Source organism: Gymnodraco acuticeps, unplaced genomic scaffold, assembly GCF_902827175.1.
Source record: "Gymnodraco acuticeps unplaced genomic scaffold, fGymAcu1.1, whole genome shotgun sequence".
NCBI classification, from domain to species: Eukaryota; Metazoa; Chordata; class Actinopteri; order Perciformes; family Bathydraconidae; genus Gymnodraco; species Gymnodraco acuticeps.
The window spans coordinates 1720993-1742381 of record NW_022990938.1 but is presented as its reverse complement, the minus strand read 5'-3'; the positions used below and the strand labels follow the sequence as shown (position 1 = coordinate 1742381).

The window sequence follows — 21389 nt, the reverse complement described above, 5'->3', positions numbered from 1 at the left end:
CCGGAAGTACATAGTGTAGCTTCCGGTTAAAATACAAAAACATGCAGCGGTGCAGCTATCATTCACTGTAACGTGGTATGAATTATCTATATTTCATGCATTATCTATTCGTATTTTGGTTGTTTTATTGTATCGGTAAAGCACACATGTGTTTTCGGTGTTTTAAATGTCCACTAAAATCTAAACATTCCCCCACGTATTCGCAGTGTTTATATTTAAGCTAGCTAACTTGCTAACCGTTTAGCTAGCATGTCTGCTAACTGTCCTGCACTACCAGCATTTGTGTCATGTTGCCACAGTTTGGTGCCACTATGTTTTATTTGCAAAAGGATATGGATTTATTTGTAACACAAGCTACACGTTATTAGTTATTTCTAACTTGTAAGATCTCTCCTTGAATGTAGCTTGGACAAAACAATACTGGCACTTGATGTGTATTTGGTTAATTGTGTAATTTATATTAATATTTTATGCATGCTTCTTAATTAATATTAAGCTGTCTTTGGCTCGTTGCTGTAACAATGTACATTTCCCTTCTGTGGGACGAGTAAATGTATTCTGATTTCTTGTTTGTCTGACAGTGTCTTTCTGTGCTTCTTGCCTCAGCCTGAACAGATCAGATCATGTTGACTCCAGTGAAGGACGGGATGCCCAGCATGATAGACAGGGCGCTGAGGATGAGGAGGGAGGAGCAGGCTCGACAGGTGGTCCTGGCCTGGGCCGTGCTGAACGTATCTCTAGCTGGCATGATTTACACTGAAATGTAAGTTGTTCAGCAATGTTATCTACGGCAAACATGAGCAACTGTTTGTAATGAAGCACTGATTTACTAACCACCATCTTCCATCTGTCCAGAGCAAAGTATAATGATATGTTTTTACTATATTTTAGGTCAGGACAGTTGCTGAGCCGATACTACAACATCACCTACTGGCCTATCTGGTACATCGGTGAGGTCCCACTGCTCACTCATTTATTAATGGATGTCTGATGGACAAAAAGCCTTCATCTAAATGATATTAAAAAAGAAAATCTGAAATTGACTCTAACGGACAGACATGTTTATAATATGTTCTGGAAGATCCTGTCAAAAATGTGTTAATCTTCTTTCCTTGTTTGCAGAACTGGCGCTCGCCTCTCTGTTTAGCCTTAATGCTCTATTTGACTTCTGGAAATATTTCAAATACACCATGGCTCCCTCCTCCATTGCTGTATCCCCTGAGCAGCATAAACTCCTGGGTCTGAGAAACACAAGTGAGCCTCTGTTTTTTTACCTGCAACATTTCTTATTAGATGTAAGTAAAGAAATGTAGTTCTAAGTATGCTGCTTGTTGTCTCTCCCCTCCTAGGTATTCTTGCCTCTCCGCCCCAAAAGCCTGAAAAAAAGGAGACCCCAGCCCCGGCCCAGTCGTCTCCGCTGCAGGGCCAAAGTGTTCTGAGTTTCAGCCCCTCAAGACCGGCCACTACCAGCCCCAAGTTCTCCCCGAGCTGTGTACCCGGGTACAGCCCTCCGCTCGGCAGCCCATCCACCCCAAACAGTGCAGGGGGGGCCTTTTCCCCCTCAGTTGCCTTTGGAAAGGTACGTCCCTTACATCACTGTTATCTATCCTAGCCTGTGGGGTTGTGGTGGGTCAATGTATTTAATGACTCCTTCTGTGTTTCTCCTCTTCACATTGAGCACATTATGTCCTTCCTTTCTCAGGTGTTGAACTACAGTCCCTCCCCTGGCTCCTCTCCCTACGCCAGCAGCATCGGACCAGCAGAAGGCTCCAGTCTGAGAGCCCGATACCGCACGTCCCCCTCAGTGTTTAACTCCCCTGGAAGCAAGGAGGACTACATGGAGGATTTGAAAAGCCTGGAGAGGTTCCTCCGAACAGAGGGGGAGAGGAGTCACCGCAGCCAGCTAGGTACAGTTGGAAAACAAATGTTTACATTGTATTACCGTCTTTAACAGTGGTGGATGGGTAAGAAAAAAATATGAATGCTACATTGTACAATTAAAATGGTTTGGCTGCTGATGAGGAAGTATTTTTATTTTTTTTAAAACAACACACCTCTTTCAGATAGTTCTGTCATTTGAAAAAGTAAAAAAACCTTGATGTGACCTAAGGTTGTACAAATGTCACTGCTAGTATAAACAGCAGATCTAGACTAAGAGTTTGTTTTTTCAAGGTTTTTGTAAAGAATTATCTCAATCTCCGTTATTGTGGAGATACGTGACAATATTTATAACCACAGAATGAACATTGATGCTCTCAATAGGGAGTCCAGAGGCTGTGTCTCCGAGCCACAGCCCAACATTTTGGAACTACAACCGCTCCGTGGGAGACTACGCCCAGAGCCTGAGGAAGTTCCTGTACCAGCCGGCCTGCCGCTCTCTGGCTCCGTCTGCCAGCAAGGACGAGACGGACCTGGGCTCCAAACAGGCTGCAGAGGAGGTCTGTGAATAAGCGGTGTTGGTGTACCGTTGTAAAGAAAATGTATATGGATGAGTTAGTCGGTGTCTTAGTTGAATGCATGATTGACATTATATATTTCCCCCTCCTGTTATTCAGGTGTGGGCCAGAATCACAACCAGTCGCCCTGTAGTGGACCGCATTGATAGCTGGACTGCCAAGCTTCGAAATGTGAGTGTTCATACATATTCACCTAACACAAAAAAAACGTTATTAATGAAAAACATTTATTCCATATAAAAGAAAAATCTGTGACAAACCTTCCACATTGATTGTGTAGGAAACTACGTTAGAAATACTAGATATATCTGAAAGGTGTCATATATATTATTATACCATTTGTAATTTCATCTCTTTATAAAAAACGTATTTTTCCACAAGTATGATAATGTACTTTCTATTTTATTTTGTACCCAACATTGCAACTTCAATGTAAATTGTGCATCATTCCTTTTCAATTACACAAAGCTTTACAAAAAAGGAAATGAACCTTAATATGTGTCTCTGCAGTGGATCAGTGACACCATCTTGGTCCCCCTGGTGAAGGAAATCGACTCCGTCAACAGCCAGCTCAGGAGGATGGGCTGCCCTGAGCTGCAGATAGGAGGTAAACCATAGCCATTATATCATATTTATATAAGTCAAGGTTCAAATGCTTTATTGTCAGATGCACAAAAGTTGTAGCATATATTTGGCAATGAAAGTCCAACAAAGCAACATACGAAATACTTAACGTAAAAATAAACTGCATTTCAATATTTGATTTCAACATGCAACGTTTGATTGTAGGAAAATGTTTTTTGAAGCAACAGAGCTTATCTTTTCATATTTATTTCTATATACCAGCAGGGATAAGTGAAATGTGCAGCAAGAGAGAAGTTTGTTAAAGAAATGTTTATACTAGGGATGTGCATCTCCATCACCGAGTCCGATGCGATGCGCATCTCGATACGTTGCCAACGATACTATACATTAACGATACATTTGAAACACCAGGCGATGCGATACGATTCACCCCTGTTGCGATACAGTTCGATACGATTTGATTCAACATTATGCGATTCGGGGCGATACGATGCGATTCAACACAATGCAAAATAATGATACAATTCAATATGGTACGACAGAGGATTTGGTTTTATTCCTTATATGCCACAAATCATAAATTAAAGGAGACATGTCATGCTTTTCCGGTTATTACCCGTCCCCTTGTGTGTGATGAAGGTTTGTATGCATGTAAACGGTCTGCAGAGTCAAAAACTCTCAAAGTACACCCTGTAGCGAGTAAAACTTTAACACAGAAAAGACCTCCCCAAAACGCCTCGTTGGAGATTTCTCATGTTCTTCATGGACATTGTGACGTCTGAACACTCAGTAGCCACGCCCAGAGCTATGACCAGGCTGATTGGTACAAATTAACCAATCCACGGACTTCCTCACACACACACTCAGTGCAGGCAGCTCTGCTGATTTCTCCTCCCTGGCTGCAGGCTGAGAACAGACAGTTGGGATCGCGGCGAAATTCTCTCTGCAGACCCATTCTCTCTGCAGACCCATTCTCTCTGCAGACCCATTCTCACAGCGTTTATCAACCTTTTTCTTACTCAATATCAAGCCACACTTATTGTTTTTACTTCGGCTGTGACTTTGTGTGTGCTCAGGATGAGTTTGGCTGTGTTTCGCTGTGTATCGCTCAACAAGGAAACAACACCTCCACGGAGCTCAGCACGATTCACAACGTCCCGACCAATCACACTGTGCTCACAGGGAGGGTGGGGGCTGGAGCTATTGGAGCTACAACGAGCCGTTAAAGGCAGAGAGTGAAATTCAGTGAATACACGCAGTTTACAGAGATGCTGTGAGAAACCAATGTGAGTTTGGAAAATTGAACAATATAAATCTATTCTAGTAGACCTCAACAATGGAATTATGATCAGTGGAAATGGCCATGACATGTCTCCTTTAACAAAAGTGCGTTACATATTTGGTTCCCTCTACTAGTACTGCGCATCCCATCATGCTGTTTATTTTTTACCTTAAAAAAAAAACACTTGGACGTTTCACAAACAGGCCTGTTCACAAGTCCTTTGTAGTAGTGTTCTCTGTCTCCAGAGTACACTACAATGTTATAACACCTCACAGTTAAACTATTTAAGGATGCATTGCCCAGGATTAACAATGTGCAAATAACAGCTACCATAGTGCAATGCCCATACAGCTGCCAGCCTGATGTGCGTAACACTCATTCAGAGGCTAACTCACCAGAAAGCAGTGGTTTCTATATGAATAAAGAATACAAATAACCTTTCACAAACAATTACAATTGTAAGGAAGACATTTAAACTATTATTGGCCGTCACAGGCTGCTGTAAACTAAACACCACTCTCTGACAGAACACCTCACTGAGTGATTGAACTCATATATCTAACTTTCAGGTTTCTCTTTTCAGCCGCAGACCCCACGTCGCCTCTTTATGTGCGTCGCTAAGTTCCTCGTACTACTTGTGTCCTTTAAAGCGGCACGGCATCGTTTACAATTTGCGAGCGATTTTTCAAGTTGTCCGTCTTTCTTGAAAAATCCGAAGTGTTGCCAAACGTTTGATTTGTAGGTATTTTTCGGTGCGCTGTGTTTCTCTTTCTCCTCGACTTCCATGTGTGTTGATAACTGAGACTCTCGGCCTCCGTAGTGCGAAGCAAAGATCAAAGGTCGTCTCTGCGGAGTGCTGACAGGATGAGAGGATATTATAGGAATGAATCGTTTTTTTACCGATGCAAAGACGCTACAATGGATGCATCGCGAGTTCAACCCAAACTAGCCGATGTGCACTCTTTCAACCGGTGCACTCGCATCTTGAACGTTTACGCCGATGCGAATCGGTGAATCTTAACATCCCTAGTTTATACACCATACCAGTTAATACAGAAAATGTCCTGAAATGTAGAAAATAAGTAGCTATCATTTTGATGCCACTACTTTGCTCTGTCTCCTCCACCAGAGGCCAGCATTAGCAGTTTAAAGCAGGCAGCGGTGATGAAAGCCTCCTCCATCCCCACCATGAACTCTATTGTTCAGTATCTGGACATCACTCCCAACCAGGAATACCTCGTGGACCGTGTGAAGGGTACGCTCAACAACACTTTACATAATGTGTGTGTGTCTCTGACGTTTATGCAATGATGTGTGTGCAAGTACGTGTTTAAGTGAGGAGAGGGGAAAAACTCAATGAAAAGGATTTGATGGTGGTATGATGAGTGAAAGTGGAACACATTTGTTATTCCTTATGTTTTTTTTGTATCTGTCCTGTCAGAGCTGGCCCACAGCGGCTGCATGAGCTCCTTTCGCTGGAATGGTGGCGGAGATCTGAAGAACAGGAAGTGGGACACGGACCTCCCCACGGACTGCGCTGTGAGTCAACACACACACTTAGCTAGTTTATAGATCAGATATTCCGTGATGTGTCTATTCATTTGGTCTTTAAAGTATCAGTAAAGTGCATCTAGCGACTTGGATTATCACAGTTTCAGAAGAAATGTCAAGTTATCTGTTAAGCAACTAACCCATTGGCATTGTTCTTACTAAATCATCAACTTTTCAGACCCCCTTAGCGAGTTCATTAAAAAAAATAAAAGAAATAGATTTCAAAGAATATATAATGAATATTTGACTCTCTAAAATAAGTGTACAGACACCGTTAAAATGTTCTCAAATGTTTCTCTGTTTTTCATATTTAAGAAAATTCCCAAAGATGTGTGTAGGCTGTCAATTACAATTATTAGGAACATAGAAATCGACAGGCAAGACTTTTGAAATTTGGAAAAAAAGATAGGTGCATCTCAAATTTGTATCAATTTTTATTTTAAAGACAAATACCAGAGAGCCGCCTCCTCAGGCTGGGAGTAGATAGCATTGCAACTTAAAGTCATACAGTTTACAGAGTGCTTAATAATATGTAATTACAAGTGGACATGGCCTTCCTTTAGACTTCTAACTGCAGGATCTGTGCTGAGAACTCAATACAGTGACACAGTGGGGGGCTTTCCTCCTCAGTGTGGGGTTCATCTCCAAATTCCTCTGCTTAATACTCCTTCTGTCTCTTTAGGTCCTCATGCATATGTGTTGCACATACTTGGACTCCAGACTGCCCCCCCACCCAAAGTACCCAGACGGGAAGACTTTTACCTCGCAGCACTTCAGCCACACCCCCGATAAACCTGGTGAGCACACACACACACACACGCACGCACGCACGCACGCACGCACGCACGCACGCACACACACACACACACACTGGCCCAACAGAAAGGAAGAATATTGGCTTTGGATCACTTCGTTATGCTGTTTCATCTTTCTGTGTTATGTCTCTTAGATGTTACCAAGGAGAGCCTTTTCTGCATCCACCAAAGCAGCACCACCCCCCCTCACTACCAGCTCATCTACCAGGGACACGTCTACAGTCTACCCAAGGTGACAGCAAAGACAAACTGTGCTTTCTTTTTATTCAGGCTTTTATATAAACTGGATGCGCTCCTATTTTCCCCTTACTGACTTCAAATCAAATCCCAAGAGATTTCAGTGCTTATTTCTTTTTATATATCTCACTAAGGTGGAAGATCGAACCATCTTTACTCACTCCCTTAAGGATTGAACTTGCCAATGGATCATAAAAGTGGAATAATAAATGCAAAGTACATACAAATAACGGGGAGACGGAAAGTAGCACACATTTCCACCAGTAAGAGAATATTTTCAAGGCATGCGATGATGGGAACATGTGTTGTCATGATTTTCCAGGGCCATGATAATTGTGATTTACATTGTTAATCTTATTATCATCTAAATAGGCTTAACACTTTTAAAATGGCACAAAACATTATGGATTCACCACCTTAACCTTTTTTAAGAAACATTTTTTTCTATTGCATCACAGATAGAAAACATCTTTATCTTATTCTAAGTCTTTGGTTTTTAATTGGTATAAACCCTATTCCGAACACATTAAAGATCAGATCAATCTGGTTTGTTTGTGTTCTGTAAGCTTTTGAATGTTGTAGTTTTTAGAGGGTTTTCTGGTTGAGATCAAAGGTTATCATTTGATGATTTCTGGCCAAGGATAAAACTAAATAATAACTGTTTGGAACAATTTGATATTTCTTGTCCATTTGATTGTTTGCTTGTAAACCGGGGTCTAACCTCATCAAACCGTGTTAATCTCTTAAATTAAAGTTGGTGAAAGACTCTTATGAATTTGTTCTTGTTATACAGTGATACAACACAGAGAGCTTTGTATCTAGGTCATTTATAGAACCTGTTATTCACCTATGTGACAAATACCCTTGAGAAAAACCGGGAAACTCAAGGGTTTTCTAACAAACACGCATTCATGAACAAATCAGGAAGTGTTCCACACCTAAGTGCGATTTAAATAAACCCATCTTGATTTCTATTTCAGGGCAGGAACAACCTGTTCCACACAATCCTCATGTTCCTCTACGTCATCAAGACTAAGGAGTCAGGGATGCTGGGGTGAGTACATCTAATGCTGCTGTCATTGATTCATTTTCAACTATGCTCCAATTCAAACACTGAGTAAGTGCATTGAACAAATCAATGACTGGATGTGTCAGAACTTTCTCCAATTAAACACAGATAAAACTGAGGTAATGGTTTTTGGAGCCAAGGCAGAATGTATAAAAGTTAGCGCTGAGCTTCAGTGTGCAATGTTCAAAACAACAGATAAAGCCAGAAATCTAGGTGTAGTCATGGACTCTGACCTGAGTTTCAACAGTCACATTAAAACAGTTACTAAATCAGCCTACTATCACCTAAAGAATATATCTAGGATTAAAAGACTAATGTCACAGCAGGATTTGGAAAAACGTGTCCATGCTTTTATCTTCAGTAGACTCGACTACTGCAATGGTGTCTTCACAGGTCTCACTAAAAATCTATTAGGAAGCTGCAGCTGATTCAGAACGCCGCTGCTCGAGTCCTCACTAACACTAAGAAAGTGGATCACATCACTCCTGTTCTGAAGTCTTTACACTGGCTTCCTGTGTGTCAAAGAATAGATTTCAAAATACTGCTGCTGGTTTATAAAGCACTGAATGGTTTAGGCCCAAAATACATTTCTGACCTCCTGCTAAATTATGAACCATCCAGATCTCTCAGGTCTTCAGGGACTGGTCAGCTTTCTGTCCCCAGAGTCAGAACTAAACATGGTAAAGCAGCGTTCAGTTATTATGCTCCAAATATCTGGAACAAACTCCCAGAAACCTGCAGGTCCGCTGCAACTCTGACTACTTTTAAATCCAGGCTGAAGACTTTTCTTTTTGTCGCTGCTTTTAATTGAACTATTTACATCTTAAACTGCACTGTAACTTTTATCCATGTATTTTTTCTTTTAATGGTTATTTTATTATCTTTTCTTTTTAATGACTGATTTTAAATGCCCTTTTCTTAATGTCTTTCGTTTTTTGTAAAGCACTTTGAATTGCCTTGTGTTGAAAGGTGCTATATAAATAAACTTGCCTTGCCTTCAACAAAAATGCCAAACACCCAGGCACAGATTGCATTTTGATATTAAATGGTTTGACCCTGCTCGTCTGTAAAATAATTCCTTTTTCATATTTCTTGCAGGAGGGTAAATCTCGGCCTCTCTGGTGTGAACATCTTGTGGCTATTCGAAAACTAATGCGTCATCATTTCCAAGAAACAAGGAGCTACAGGTGGATTTCCCCCCCCTACAATGCTGTGTGGCTACACTGGTTGGAATACCGCCTCAATTAAAGGACTGCCCGTTCAGCAGCACATCGGAAAAGCAGCACTTCACCTGGACAGACGATAAATCCATATTTTTGGAAGTTTTCTCAATTTTAGTGTAAGATTCTGTATTGTCATTTTAAGGACACCTTTATGTTGCGCCAAAGTGTGCTTAGGAAACGCTGCAGAGGTTTTTTTATAACATGGTAAGGTTTTTGTATTTTGAGAATGTACCAGCATGGCAGCCTTGTAAATAATACACCTCTGATTTATCTGGTGACACATTGAGACCAGACCCATTTAGCTTGAATGTAAATACAGTATGTGTGGAATTGACTTTTGTTACTTCAGCTGTGATAAATCTTTTGCAACTAGTATTATTTTTATGTCCCTAGAGTTGAATGATTGCTTTAGTAGAGACGCTCCTGACATGCTTGAAGTCACCTTGCATTTGGAAGCAATAAACACAATTTTTAAGTTTGTAATATTCTGTTTTCCAAAGCTTCCCATAGTATTGGGATGCAATGCAACACAAAGCTACTGGTAATTATTTTGATATTAGATGAACAAATAAAAAGCCTTTGAACTACCAAAGCCCTTTTTTTCTGAATATAACAGCTTTCTCAAAAGTGTTTAATGTGTTGATTTTCAAACCTTCACATGGTTGATTATTTTTCTATAATGTCATTTGACTTCAGATGAGACATGTGATATTGAAAACAAAAAGTGTTCATTTTCCTCTACCTAATTACATGTATTTTCTACTATCAAAATCAACCACTTGGTGGCAATGTAGTTCATTTATTAAGATTTGACCTTACTCCTGGTTGCATTTTCACATGACATACTCCATATCAACCGCACAAGCACTGTAATGTGATGCAGTAGCTCGTGCTGCAGTGACACACTTGATGCTGGAGAACATGCTGATTGACAGTTTCAAGTAACATTAAAATAATGTTGGGGACACACTTGCAAGGAAATTCGTTTAAAATGTAAACATTAAGTGCATCATGGTATATTTAATCATATGGGAAATTGAGAGTTAAGCACATAATTCAGACTTCTTGTTTGTATGAAACCGTGTAGAATGTTTAATGTGTTTGTCCTGTGAGCATAAAGCCCTATATTGCATAAATCGGTTTGTTTTGTAGTTTAATGTCGTCCTCCTTTATGACAAACGCCGTTTCCCATAATGCAATTCGCACAGTAGATTTCCCTGCTGGGGAATGTGGTCACTTAATCAATGAGTGCTTTATAGATAAATGAAAATAATTTGTCAACGGTTTTATATTTGTTTCCCATGTTGACTCACGTTTTGTAAAATGTCAGATGTATGTTGCAGTTGTGCTGAAGGTGGCCTGTGGGTGGACATGTTTGACATTCTTAAAGAAACTACATGGACCATAATGCATTTGGGCCGTAGTCGCTCCACCGTTCACATCCGCTCGACTCGCTAGTATTTGTGTTGGAAAAAAAGGACTTTGTGAAACTGCAGCGATGTCAGTCCAGGTTGTGGCAGCGAAAATGGCAGAGGTCGAACTGAAAGACGTCCCCACCGGCAAAGACTTACCGGCGGGTTCCCCGATTACACCGACCTCGGAGGGCAAAAGCCTGGGCAGAAACGACCCACATGAGGCCGGTTCCTCCGCTGCTGCGTCCCCTACAGCGGAGCCCTCCAAAGCCGGGGAAGGCAGCCTGGGTTTGCTCAACACGAACCCGGCGAAGATGCCTCAGGCGTCGGCGTTGAAGCGGACGGACCCGCAGCTGAACGGCGGAGAGGCTTTTATCAACCGGGACGGTACCGTGGCCGAGGCTCCGCGCATGAAAAAGGCGAGTGAGACAACGTTTTCTCCCTAATATCTCCTCGGTGTTATTGGACCAACCGCTTTGGAAAGCCTGCATTGTGTAACGATGCTAACAGGCTAGCTGGTCCCAGAGCTGGTTCAGTGGCGACAGTTAACAGTTAGAGGTGGAAGAAGTACTCAGATCTTAAGTGAAAGTAGAAGAATGTATGAATACTCTGTTACAAGTAAACGTCCTGCATTCAAAAATGTTACTAAAGAAAAAGTATTGGCATCAAAATATACGTAAGGTGTCAAAAGTTTGCAGATTGACCAATTTCAGAATAATATATATGATATGTTTTGACTAAAATTATATGTGCATTAAAGTGTTTTATCAAAGCTGTATACTTGTATACTGCAGGGTAGCTTTTGACTCCAGGTGCAACTAAAGTCTTATTTCATTGTTGATTTTGTTTGACATCATTAATAAAAACTGCAAAGTAACCAAAGGTATTAAATAAATGTAGTGTAAAAGTACACGGTTTACCTCTGAATGGAAGTAGGGTACAACTTAAGCAAATGTACTTAGTTACTTTACACCACTGCAGTTAACGCTTTTAATAATGGTCTTGGATTGTAATTGCAGTGTGGAGGGTGTAATAAGAGCTAAACACTGTTTGTATCCATATCATATAGGCTAATAATGACATAGCTAAATATTTAGGGGAACACACTCAATTACACTACAAAAGTATCCAACTGCTGTCACAAGTTTTGTGGAGAGGGGGTTTTGCTATTCCCTTTTCCTAAACTAGGTTACTTGTATTGCTTTGTGAATAACGATTATCATGCACAACAAGAACACCTTAAGCCATACACAACATGCAGGATATGCTGCTAGATAAAAAAGCTGTGTCAGTCACTTGAAAGATTGCTTGGGTGAAGTTGTTTTAAAATCCCATGTTTGTACTTTAACATTTGTGTATAGTAACTTCCACTCTTTTTGGCTGGTTTTGCATCTGAGAGATAGCATTATCAGTTTGTAGGGCTGTTTTTATGTAAGAGCTTACATTATTGATCACATCTCTGAGTTGCAAGATGATTTTGATGCAGTGAAGACTTTCACTTTTTGCATGATCTTGGTAGTTCAAATGATCCTTGCTTGGCCTTAGGTTAGTATAATTGAGATATTTACAGTTCACTGCCTAAAATACACGCCATTGTAAACATGGTTTGATTGATGCATTGCCACCCAAGGTGTGTTAAGTGACCAGACATAACAGTAGTAACTAATCCCTGACCCCAGAGCAGTGCTGTCACTTTTCTCAAGCCGGGTTTAGCCTTTCGGGCACATTTACCTCAGCTAAGGGAGTTCCTGTCCTTGTAGATAATTCAGAGGTCGGACTGACTTGGTATGACTTTCCTTTGTGAGCAAGGATCCAAAAATGTCTTTCTGTGGTTGTGACCTAAATGCATCTTATCTCTTTGTGTCTCAGTGAATATGAAGGACAAGGTTCAAGGAGAGAACACTATTGATAAGAACTTTCCAGCTCTAGTCCTTTGATCACAGTTATTATTAAAAGTTGACAGTAATTTATAGACTCCCATACACCTTATCAGTGAATCAGAAAATTACTTTAGATATCAGATCTTAACAAGCCTAATGCTTTAGTTGTTGATTTTGAAATATGATTCGCTCATTGTGCTGGTGCGTTTCTGCATCTACTGTGAAGCCATTGCAAAATACATCAGTGTGTTTTTAGTATGAACTCTTGAGATGAATTTTGAGACATATTCAGAAGCTTATGAACCTGTATCTCTAGAAATATAGACTCTCCTCTCCAAGTAGTCTATCATTAACAAAATGTTCTTATACATATTACTTACGTGTTAAATCTATACTTTGTATGCCCCTCGAAGGCATGCTAAGTATTATATGTTGGAATAACATTCATGTGTGCTTATGCTTAGAAGAAGCTACAGGGCAGGCCCTAAACCAGTGGTGTCAAACTCAAGGCCCGGGGGCCAAATCTGGCCCGCGACTTCATTTTATTTGGCCCCATAAGAGCTTGCAAAGAATATAATATGTTTATTATACGGTTACATGCTACTTTACAGAAGCACGTTGCCTATAAACTACATGTCCCACAATGCATCTCGAATTTGTTCACAGAATTTGAATTTTTTTCTTCAAAATATGCCTTTTTTCTTAGAATGTGCCTTTTTCTCAGAATTAGATTTTTCCCCAAAATTTTACTTTTTTTTCAAAATTTTACTTTTTTTTCAAAATTTTACTTTTCTTTTTAAATCATTTTGTGACATTATTACTGAAGGGACTCGCAATTATTTGCCCTAGACTTCTGCTTTCAGACATAGTTAATTCTGAAGTTTTTACCCTATCCGATAATATCCCAATGCAGAGGCAATAATGTAATATTATACATTATTTTATATATTAAATATTTATATATCGTCTTAAAGTTACAACCGGCCTTTTGAGTGCAACCATAATGCTAATGTGGCCTGTGATGAAATTGAGTTTGACACCCCTGCCCTAAACGTATGGATTTGTTTTATTTAAGCTCCAGTCTCTCTTTTAATGGAAGAGTAATCCATTTTATGATGAAATTAATAATACAAGTATAGGGATATTCTCTGTCTGGTTAATCAATTTTAATTATAAGGGATCATGTTAATGTAAAGAGAAACTGTAGAATAAGGAACATTTCACCCTAAAAGAAGCCATTTCTGAATGTTTGGGGTCAAAGGTTGTTGTTTTTGTTGTTCTAATGCAGAGACCTCTAAGCCATAGTAACAGATAATATACTCTTAAATACATTGGGGCTGATATCCGTCCATTATAATAATTTAAATACTCTGTAGTTGCTGTATTTGTGTTAATCAACCACTTCAGTGTATATCCACTGGGACGCAGCATTGCTTCCAGCCTATTTATAGTCCACAACGCATATATGGCACACTGCATTATAGATATACGGCCAGGGTTGCACATCTGCTGGTTCCTGCTTGTCCCGTGCAGTAAAGGGTAAGTGAATCAGGACGCAGGCTGCCAGTAGTGTTTACTGACTGACTGTATGACTAGCTGTCTTTTAATCCATGCCTTTATCATGTTGCCACATGAGAGGATTAACAGCCAAACCCTCTCTTGTAGGTGGTCCCACATGTTGGCTTTTAGAGTCCAGTGATGAGTTTCATTTATGGCTTGGCACGAATATGTCCAGAAGTCTCACATTTAACACACAAGGGTCACAGAGACGCTTCACGACAGTGTTGGTAGAAGACGGTTTACCTGTTGAGCACGCTGACTGCCATGGTAGCCACCCTAGCATGATATTTATGACGAGAGGGTGTTCGTAAGGTCATCCCTCGCTGATGTAATGTTATGTCACCCACTAATCTGGTGTTCCTGGTAGTGCTCACAGGCTTACAGAGGCTGTTCCACGAAGAGGTTATGTGTCCAAAAAAGACATTTGGGTTTTAATGCAGATCTCTCTTTTCTCAGACTGATTCTGTATTTGCAACATTTCCACCCTACTCTGCATTAGTGTCCCATTATAATCCTTTTTGGTAACTAGGGATGCACGATATTGGTTTTTGAAACCGATACCGATAACTTCCTGCTTCTCAAGACCGATACCGATAATAATATAATATATATATTAAATGTACCTGTAGTTTTTGCACACCTGGTGGTAAAAAAAAGACTAGTAGTGAGCAAATGACATGAGCATTACTACTATGAACAAAACAAAGCCAAGAACAGTTTTGACTCTCGTCAAGCGCCATCATTTCTATAATGAAGTTAGAGATCGTTTTAGCCCTGGGGTCGTCTCTGGCAAACTTCTTGCCTTTTTTAAAAGCCTCGTCGATAGGTAAAAGCCCCGGTGCCTTTGCAGCTGGCTTTGGATTCGCCGCTAGTTTAGCAGCGCAGGCGTCTTCGTACGCTTTTAACACACCATCGTAGCGATGGCGATGTTTCAGGTGACTAATCAGGTTGGAAGTATTATAGCTTGTTGCCTTTTTCCCTCCTCGTGGAACTTCTGCATTGCATTTGTTAATACAAATAGCAAGCGAACTATCTAACTCTGAAACTTTGAAATAGTCCCATACTACCGGCGACATGTTTGTTTACTGTCCTGGCTTCACGGCCGCACACCATTTCCGTCACAGCCAGGCATGAGTTAGGGAGCGCTGGATTTGTGAAAAACTCCCCTCTTCCTAAACCACTAATACCACAGTACTGGCAAAACGGGAGGAGCCGAGTGAAAAACAAGCGCCCCTCATCCCAATCCACCCACACCGCAGTATTTTTTCTTTTTTTTACCCAAAAAATATATTGTATATTATCGGGGCTATTAATACTGTTATCGGGTTTATCGGGATGACGTCATAATTCCTAATATCGGACCGATAATTATCGTGCACCACTATTTGTAACCAATTATGTCTTACATTTGGTGTTGCACAAATATAACCCCTTGGCATTTCAAGGGATGTCATTTTGTGTAAATGTCTTTTTTCTTACACTCTAGTGATTTCACTGTGGTGGGAATAGGTGGACAAGCAAACACGTTGGAGCTAAAGGTTAATGGTTAGTTAAGCAATTAATTCAGCTAACATAAGGCCACAGGGTGATGTTAGTCCATTAGCCAGTTTAACCATTAGGTCCCTTCATATGACTAGAGAAAGTTATCCAGTAACTAATACAAAGTCACTGCTGCGTTGTCTTGTGTAAGAATCCTTATTAGAACTAGCATGAGCATTGGCTATTCTTACCTGTAAATAAGTATGGAGACAAAAACCAAAAACATCCACAATCTGTTCAATTAGTGGTAAAGAGGCCCTATTGTGCTTTTTTGTTTGTTTTCCCTTTACTCTAGGCTAGTGTGTTAAATAGGTTTGTGTGCATGTAAATGGTCTGGAATAGCTACAATCACTAGAAACTATAGCTCTGTATCATATTTGTTTCATTTTTGGAAAATATAACCTCCTTTCTGTTGCATAACTTGTTTGATAATTGTGTTGAACGATCTGAGCGAACAACATTTCCCATAATACCTTTGAGTGTGTTACTTATACATTTCTATCAAAATTCAACAAAGCATAGGTGGATATTCCTGTAAGAGCACGGTCATACACATTGTGTTGATTCCCAGAATTGTCATTGAGCATCTTCATCTTCCTGTGATGTCATTGGCTATAAAGGATACGAGTCACTTTCTTTCCACTACTATGCCTTTTTTATTTGTGAGTCAGCAGCACCAACAGGAGCTGGTCTGTATGTTTCTCTGAGAGCGTGCGCAGTGGAAATCGCATGCAAACTCCCAAGGGAATCCTGTCTTCTTTTATTGGAGTCAAAATGTGCACAGAGTTTAAACCTACCGTTGTCTTTTGACACTGGTTTTGAGTAGATCTATTATGAATTTTAATCACCTGAATGTAATCGGCACCCTCTTATACAAACGTGTATAACTTTGGTCTTTGGGCTATACTTGTAATCAACGGAAATATTGACTACACAACATTACATTGCTGCTGTTAAGACATAATTATCTAATGTGACAATATGGCATTCATCTTAAAAATATCCTTTTCTATATCCACATAAACGCGTTTGAGATGTTTATTAGATACACTGGTGCAAAAGGCCCTCTTAATGTGACAGAAAGGCCAACACATATAATGTACGTGGCTTTAAAACTCACATCTGCAGTCACAGTGAGTAAACAAGCACTTGCCAGCTGGGCCGTCTTTGGCAGCGACATAAAAAGCCCCAAATGTGATTTCATTTGGAGTATACTGCCAGCCGTAGACACTTTACCACATTAGACAGATAGAGTGTCCTTTTAAAGCATCCAAACACACTAACAGAGGCATCCTTTTGCTTTGTGTCGACAAGGGGAATGTGGAGCCCTTGTGTGAAGTCTGATAAATGCCCTGAGAGAAAGAGATGGAGACGTTGGACTCGGATCCCTCAGTCTTTCAACCTTTCTATCCATGTAAATCTACCTTGAATGTAGGCATTGATATTTTGTAAAACGGCAAGGCCTTTCAGAGATACCTTACTAGTGATTTAGAAACTCAGTGACAGGAGCTTGCCTGGAAGCTCATGCTCTCTCTGTCCAGCCCTGTAATATATTAAACACTGCAGTGCTGGTTATTGTGCTGACTGCAGCTTTCATTGGTTCTCCGAGGGCAGGAAGTAAGTTTGACCATTGTCAGAGGGCACTATATCTGAAGAAGAGAAAACACTTGGGTTAGGGCTGCATTGAGAAAAGTAGGTGGGGGGTGTACAGTGTTTTTCTGTTTGCTTTAGCACATACCCTTGGATGTTAATGATTCATAGATGAAGAGTTGTCACCTCAAGCAAGAATACAAGTTGGTAGAAATCCACTTGAAATATCAGTTCCAGGGTTTATTTAGTTGACACCTTCCCAGTGCCCTGCCAAGAACGATTGTGACATAAGTGATGATGAATAATACCTCATTCACACCAACGCAACTCCGGTTCAAGCTCCATGCTAGAGTTTTTCAGGTTCAGAACCGGTTCTTCGGTTTAGCTCCGGCTCTTTTCACACCGCCCAGAGTCCGACTGGTGCTGCGTCATCGTTTGCGTCATGACGTAACCGTTTGCGTGCCTGCTTCATGAAGCCAAACCGCGCGGAAACCCCTCACAGCTCACACCGACAACAACAACAATGGCCGATTGTGCTCCAGCTTCCTCTGTACCTCTTCGGAAGACCAGATTCCCAGTAGGTAGCTGGTCTCTTCAGTGGACCACTCCCGCTTGTTAAGTTTCTCCATCGTTGTGTACAAGCTGGATAAAAGGCGGGCTTTTTGTTGTTGTTCAGGAGTTGATCCCGCCCCTGCCCCCGCCTCGACGTTAGCGTGACGTATGCGGTGCTTTTGCTCTGGCCGGACAATTTTTTGGTGCTTGAAACGAACCGGATTCCGGAGCTAAGAGGCTGCTCCGCTGCGGTGTGAACAGGAAAACCCGGTGCTTTTCAAGCTCCAGCTCCGAACCGGCCCTGAAACACCGTTGGTGTGAATGAGGTATAAGAGAAGTTACTGAAAAACTATCACCCCTTTTTACATCCATTGAATGCTGCAGGTAATGGATTATGTAATGCTTTATGGGTAGGGAGATCTATTTACTATTACCTATATGTATATAGTTCCCTTTTTTACTTGATTTAAAAAAAATGCTTCACTCTGTATATAGGTGGTTGCTCACAAGGTGTATTGTAGGTGATTCATTTTCCAAGATTCAAACATAACTATACTGACTTATTGTGTGTTCTCATATGCCACGGCCACTTTTTTATGTACAAACTAGGGCTGCTTAATTAATCGCAATTACGATTTTGGCTTGCAACGATTATGAAAACAACATCATCGAAGTGAAACGATTATTTATTTTATTGGTTTTTCAGTTGAATTATACTTAAGTTCAGGGTAATCAACTGTTAAAAACATACTGTTCACTTTTTTTTTTTCAATAAATGAATGTTTTCAAAGTAAATGGATAATCGTTTTTAATAATCGTGATATCAATTATTGACCCAAATAATCGAGATTATGATTTTTGCAATAATCGAGCAGCCCTAGTAGAAACCCCATAAGGATCTTATATTAGTCATAAAAATGTCACATATTAGTCATATAAGAGTATTTTGTACATACTTTACGTTCGTTATTATACCTAATCATTGTGTATTCGATCAGGGTTGCTGTTAATAATTGTATGGGCTCTATGGCACCTTAAATCCTGCAAAAGAGTTAAAGTATCTTGCTAGATAATCAGTGTTGGTGGGGGGGACTAGGCAGTGTTTTACTTTGAAATTCTGTAAACTTGAAGATATTGAGAGCTAGTCTTTCACCTACTGTGAAACTCTACTAGACAGCAGAAGAAGAAATTAGACTTAAAATAAATAGTTATAATTTAGCATGTCTTCGCTGCCTCCGGCTATCATGGAAGAGGAAAGGGATATTTTGCATGCTTTGCCCTCAGTGAACTAAGCCGTAGTTTATCTCAGTTTTTAATAAAAAAATGTGGCACTTTCACTCTCCTTTCCCTTTAATGACCATGTCACAACACTTTTATTTTTCCTTTTCCTCCCTTCTTACACAAGTCAACAGTTACAATATCATGTAGCCTTCATGTTGAATTTAAAATAAACTGAAAATCATTACTTCTTCCTCTGTCTTTAGTTTCACACTACACCCGTCGCAGGCCGCCACGTCCTCCGTAGTTTTGATTGTTTTGTTATTTAGTTCCCGTCAAGCTTTCTCACAGTCTCATTGTGTTCAAGTGCCGAGCATTCTGTAAATCTCAGCTGCCCACAGCGAAGGCCTGAGTGAGATCTCACCCCGCTAACCATCTTCATCCGTGCCACGGAGGCCGGCTCAGGGGAAGGATTGTTTGGAACTTTACACCAGTTTGAGTTTCTCTCACCCCCGGGCTGCCAGAAAGTGATCTCTCTCTCTTCATCACTATCCAGACGGGATGTTCTAGCAGCTTCATTGCTGTCGGGCTGCATGATAGGATTAAAGATCACAATCTCCTCTTGATCTCAAAAATCTTAGGAACACAATTCTTCCAAATGGCAAATATTTATTTGAAAATCATATTTGTACGCCACCAAAAAACGTTGAGCCACAGTCACTACGAAAACTTGCTTCAACACACGACTTCCTGAAGGATTGATGGTACATACAAATAGCCATATCTGTGTGTTTTAATGCAGATGTACTGTACATGCATTAACACATATGTTGGAGTGCCTTAGTTGAGGAAGTCAAGCCAATATCTAGCAAAACTATTACATTAGCCTTAATTACCTCTATGTCCGAATGTAGGTTTGGCCAGTAGATCTTGTAATGATCACATCCAACCTTTTTGTAACATTTTAAAACGTATAAAGTTTCTGCCATGACCTATATATTTTTCCAATTTTACACCTGTGTATGCAGTGTTTCCCACATAATTTGACTCTATTTGTGCGGATTAGTGTTGCACGGTGTACCGATACTTGACAGGTACCGCGATACCCTGCCGTTAAAAACGGTACGATTCCTCCGTTTCATTAGTATCGGTACTTTAAGAATGACGGGGAAAAGTACTCCGGTGAGAAAGCGCCGTTTAATAAGAGCCGTGTGTGTTCAGCGCTCTGCTTCCACTCCCTGCACTGCAGCCGTGCCTGCAGTCCCGCCCCTCTCAAGCACGCTCTAAGTCCCTCCCCTCTCTCGTGCACTCGGCCACGCGCTAGCTGCCAGAGCATGTGAGAAAATGAGAAGCATGGCTGCAAGTGGGAGTGAAACTGCCGCTGCGCCTCGGCTTGTTGACAAAAAAGACACTAGAAGCGAAATTTGGAAGTATTTGAGCGATATCTCTGACAGTGAGGGCAAGCCTACGGACACCACGAGGCCTGTCTGTGAGACATGTTTTAGATCCCTGCAAACCAAGGGAGCCAACACATCAGACTTGGCTAAGCACCCGCCGACCGGCATCCAGATGTGTTTAAATAATTTAAAGACAGACAGGTTAGCTAATGTGATAGATAACATAATTACATCATGCTCAGCCCATGTCCATCTAAGTCAAACAAGTGTAATTTATTTTGTGACAAACGAACGTTTTCGTAGTTTGACGAGGCAATTAATGGCAATGATCAAATATGGCTATCTTTTTAGCTAACTTACCAATGTGGCTAACATCTGCAATATACATTTTGTCAATAATTATTTATATTACTGTACTATTACATGTTAATAAAATTATATTTTATAAAACAAAAAAGTTGTTTGAGATGATGCTTAATTTGATTTAATATGAATTATTGTCATTTATTTAGTTTATTGTTCTCATTGTTTAAAAGTTTGTGTTATGGTTCTGGTGTGAAATAAAGCACAATAATTACATTTAAGACTGTTTCCCTTTTTTAAAGAAAAGTATCGAAAAAGAATCGGAATCGCAATTCTTGACTTGGTATCGGTATCGAAACCAAAATGTGGTTATCGTGACAACACTAGTGCGGATACAGCACCGCAACAATATCCCCCCGCCCCCGCTCAGACGGCACCCCCCCAAAGCAGTAAACCTAGGGGAAACACTGCTTTCCAATCAGTCACCTCCGAGCCCCCATTGACTGACTACATGCAAAATTCAATTTCACACTTTGTATATTGCAGTCCTTACAATATCCTAAGGCAGAGAATAGAGTAGCTTTGCTCTGGTTTCTGGCATGTGGCTGTTGGGTTTCAGTAATCTGTCTCTCAGCTCTGTTTTTATGCTGCTTTTGGCGATGCCAGTGTTTCCTTGTTCCTTCGTGTACTGTACCACCCACACATGTGCGTCTGTGGCTC

At 40.5% G+C, this 21389-nt stretch overlaps 2 protein-coding genes across 3 annotated transcripts in view; both read left to right on the top strand.

Annotated features, from left to right (window-relative positions):
• The first annotated feature begins 9 nt into the window (after positions 1–9).
• Positions 10–9828, top strand: tmem209 (transmembrane protein 209). The gene is made up of 15 exons (XM_034234235.1): positions 10–75; positions 607–763; positions 892–950; positions 1123–1254; positions 1350–1579; positions 1703–1907; positions 2263–2438; positions 2556–2627; positions 2967–3063; positions 5453–5578; positions 5765–5862; positions 6557–6671; positions 6824–6921; positions 7907–7980; positions 9094–9828. Exons 2-15 carry the CDS (start codon positions 624–626, stop codon positions 9146–9148), a joined length of 1677 nt encoding a protein of 558 aa, XP_034090126.1. The 5' UTR covers positions 10–75; positions 607–623; the 3' UTR covers positions 9149–9828.
• A 799-nt stretch (positions 9829–10627) lies between these two features.
• ahcyl2b (adenosylhomocysteinase like 2b) overlaps positions 10628–21389 on the top strand; it is a 47303-nt gene continuing 36541 nt past the window's right edge. The window contains exon 1 of one of the 2 annotated variants that reach the window (XM_034234258.1): positions 10628–11049. In XM_034234258.1, the coding sequence (XP_034090149.1) occupies positions 10717–11049 (333 nt within the window). In that variant the 5' untranslated portion in view covers positions 10628–10716. The remainder of the gene's footprint in view (positions 11050–21389) is intronic. The other variant, XM_034234256.1, reaches the window with a different exon arrangement.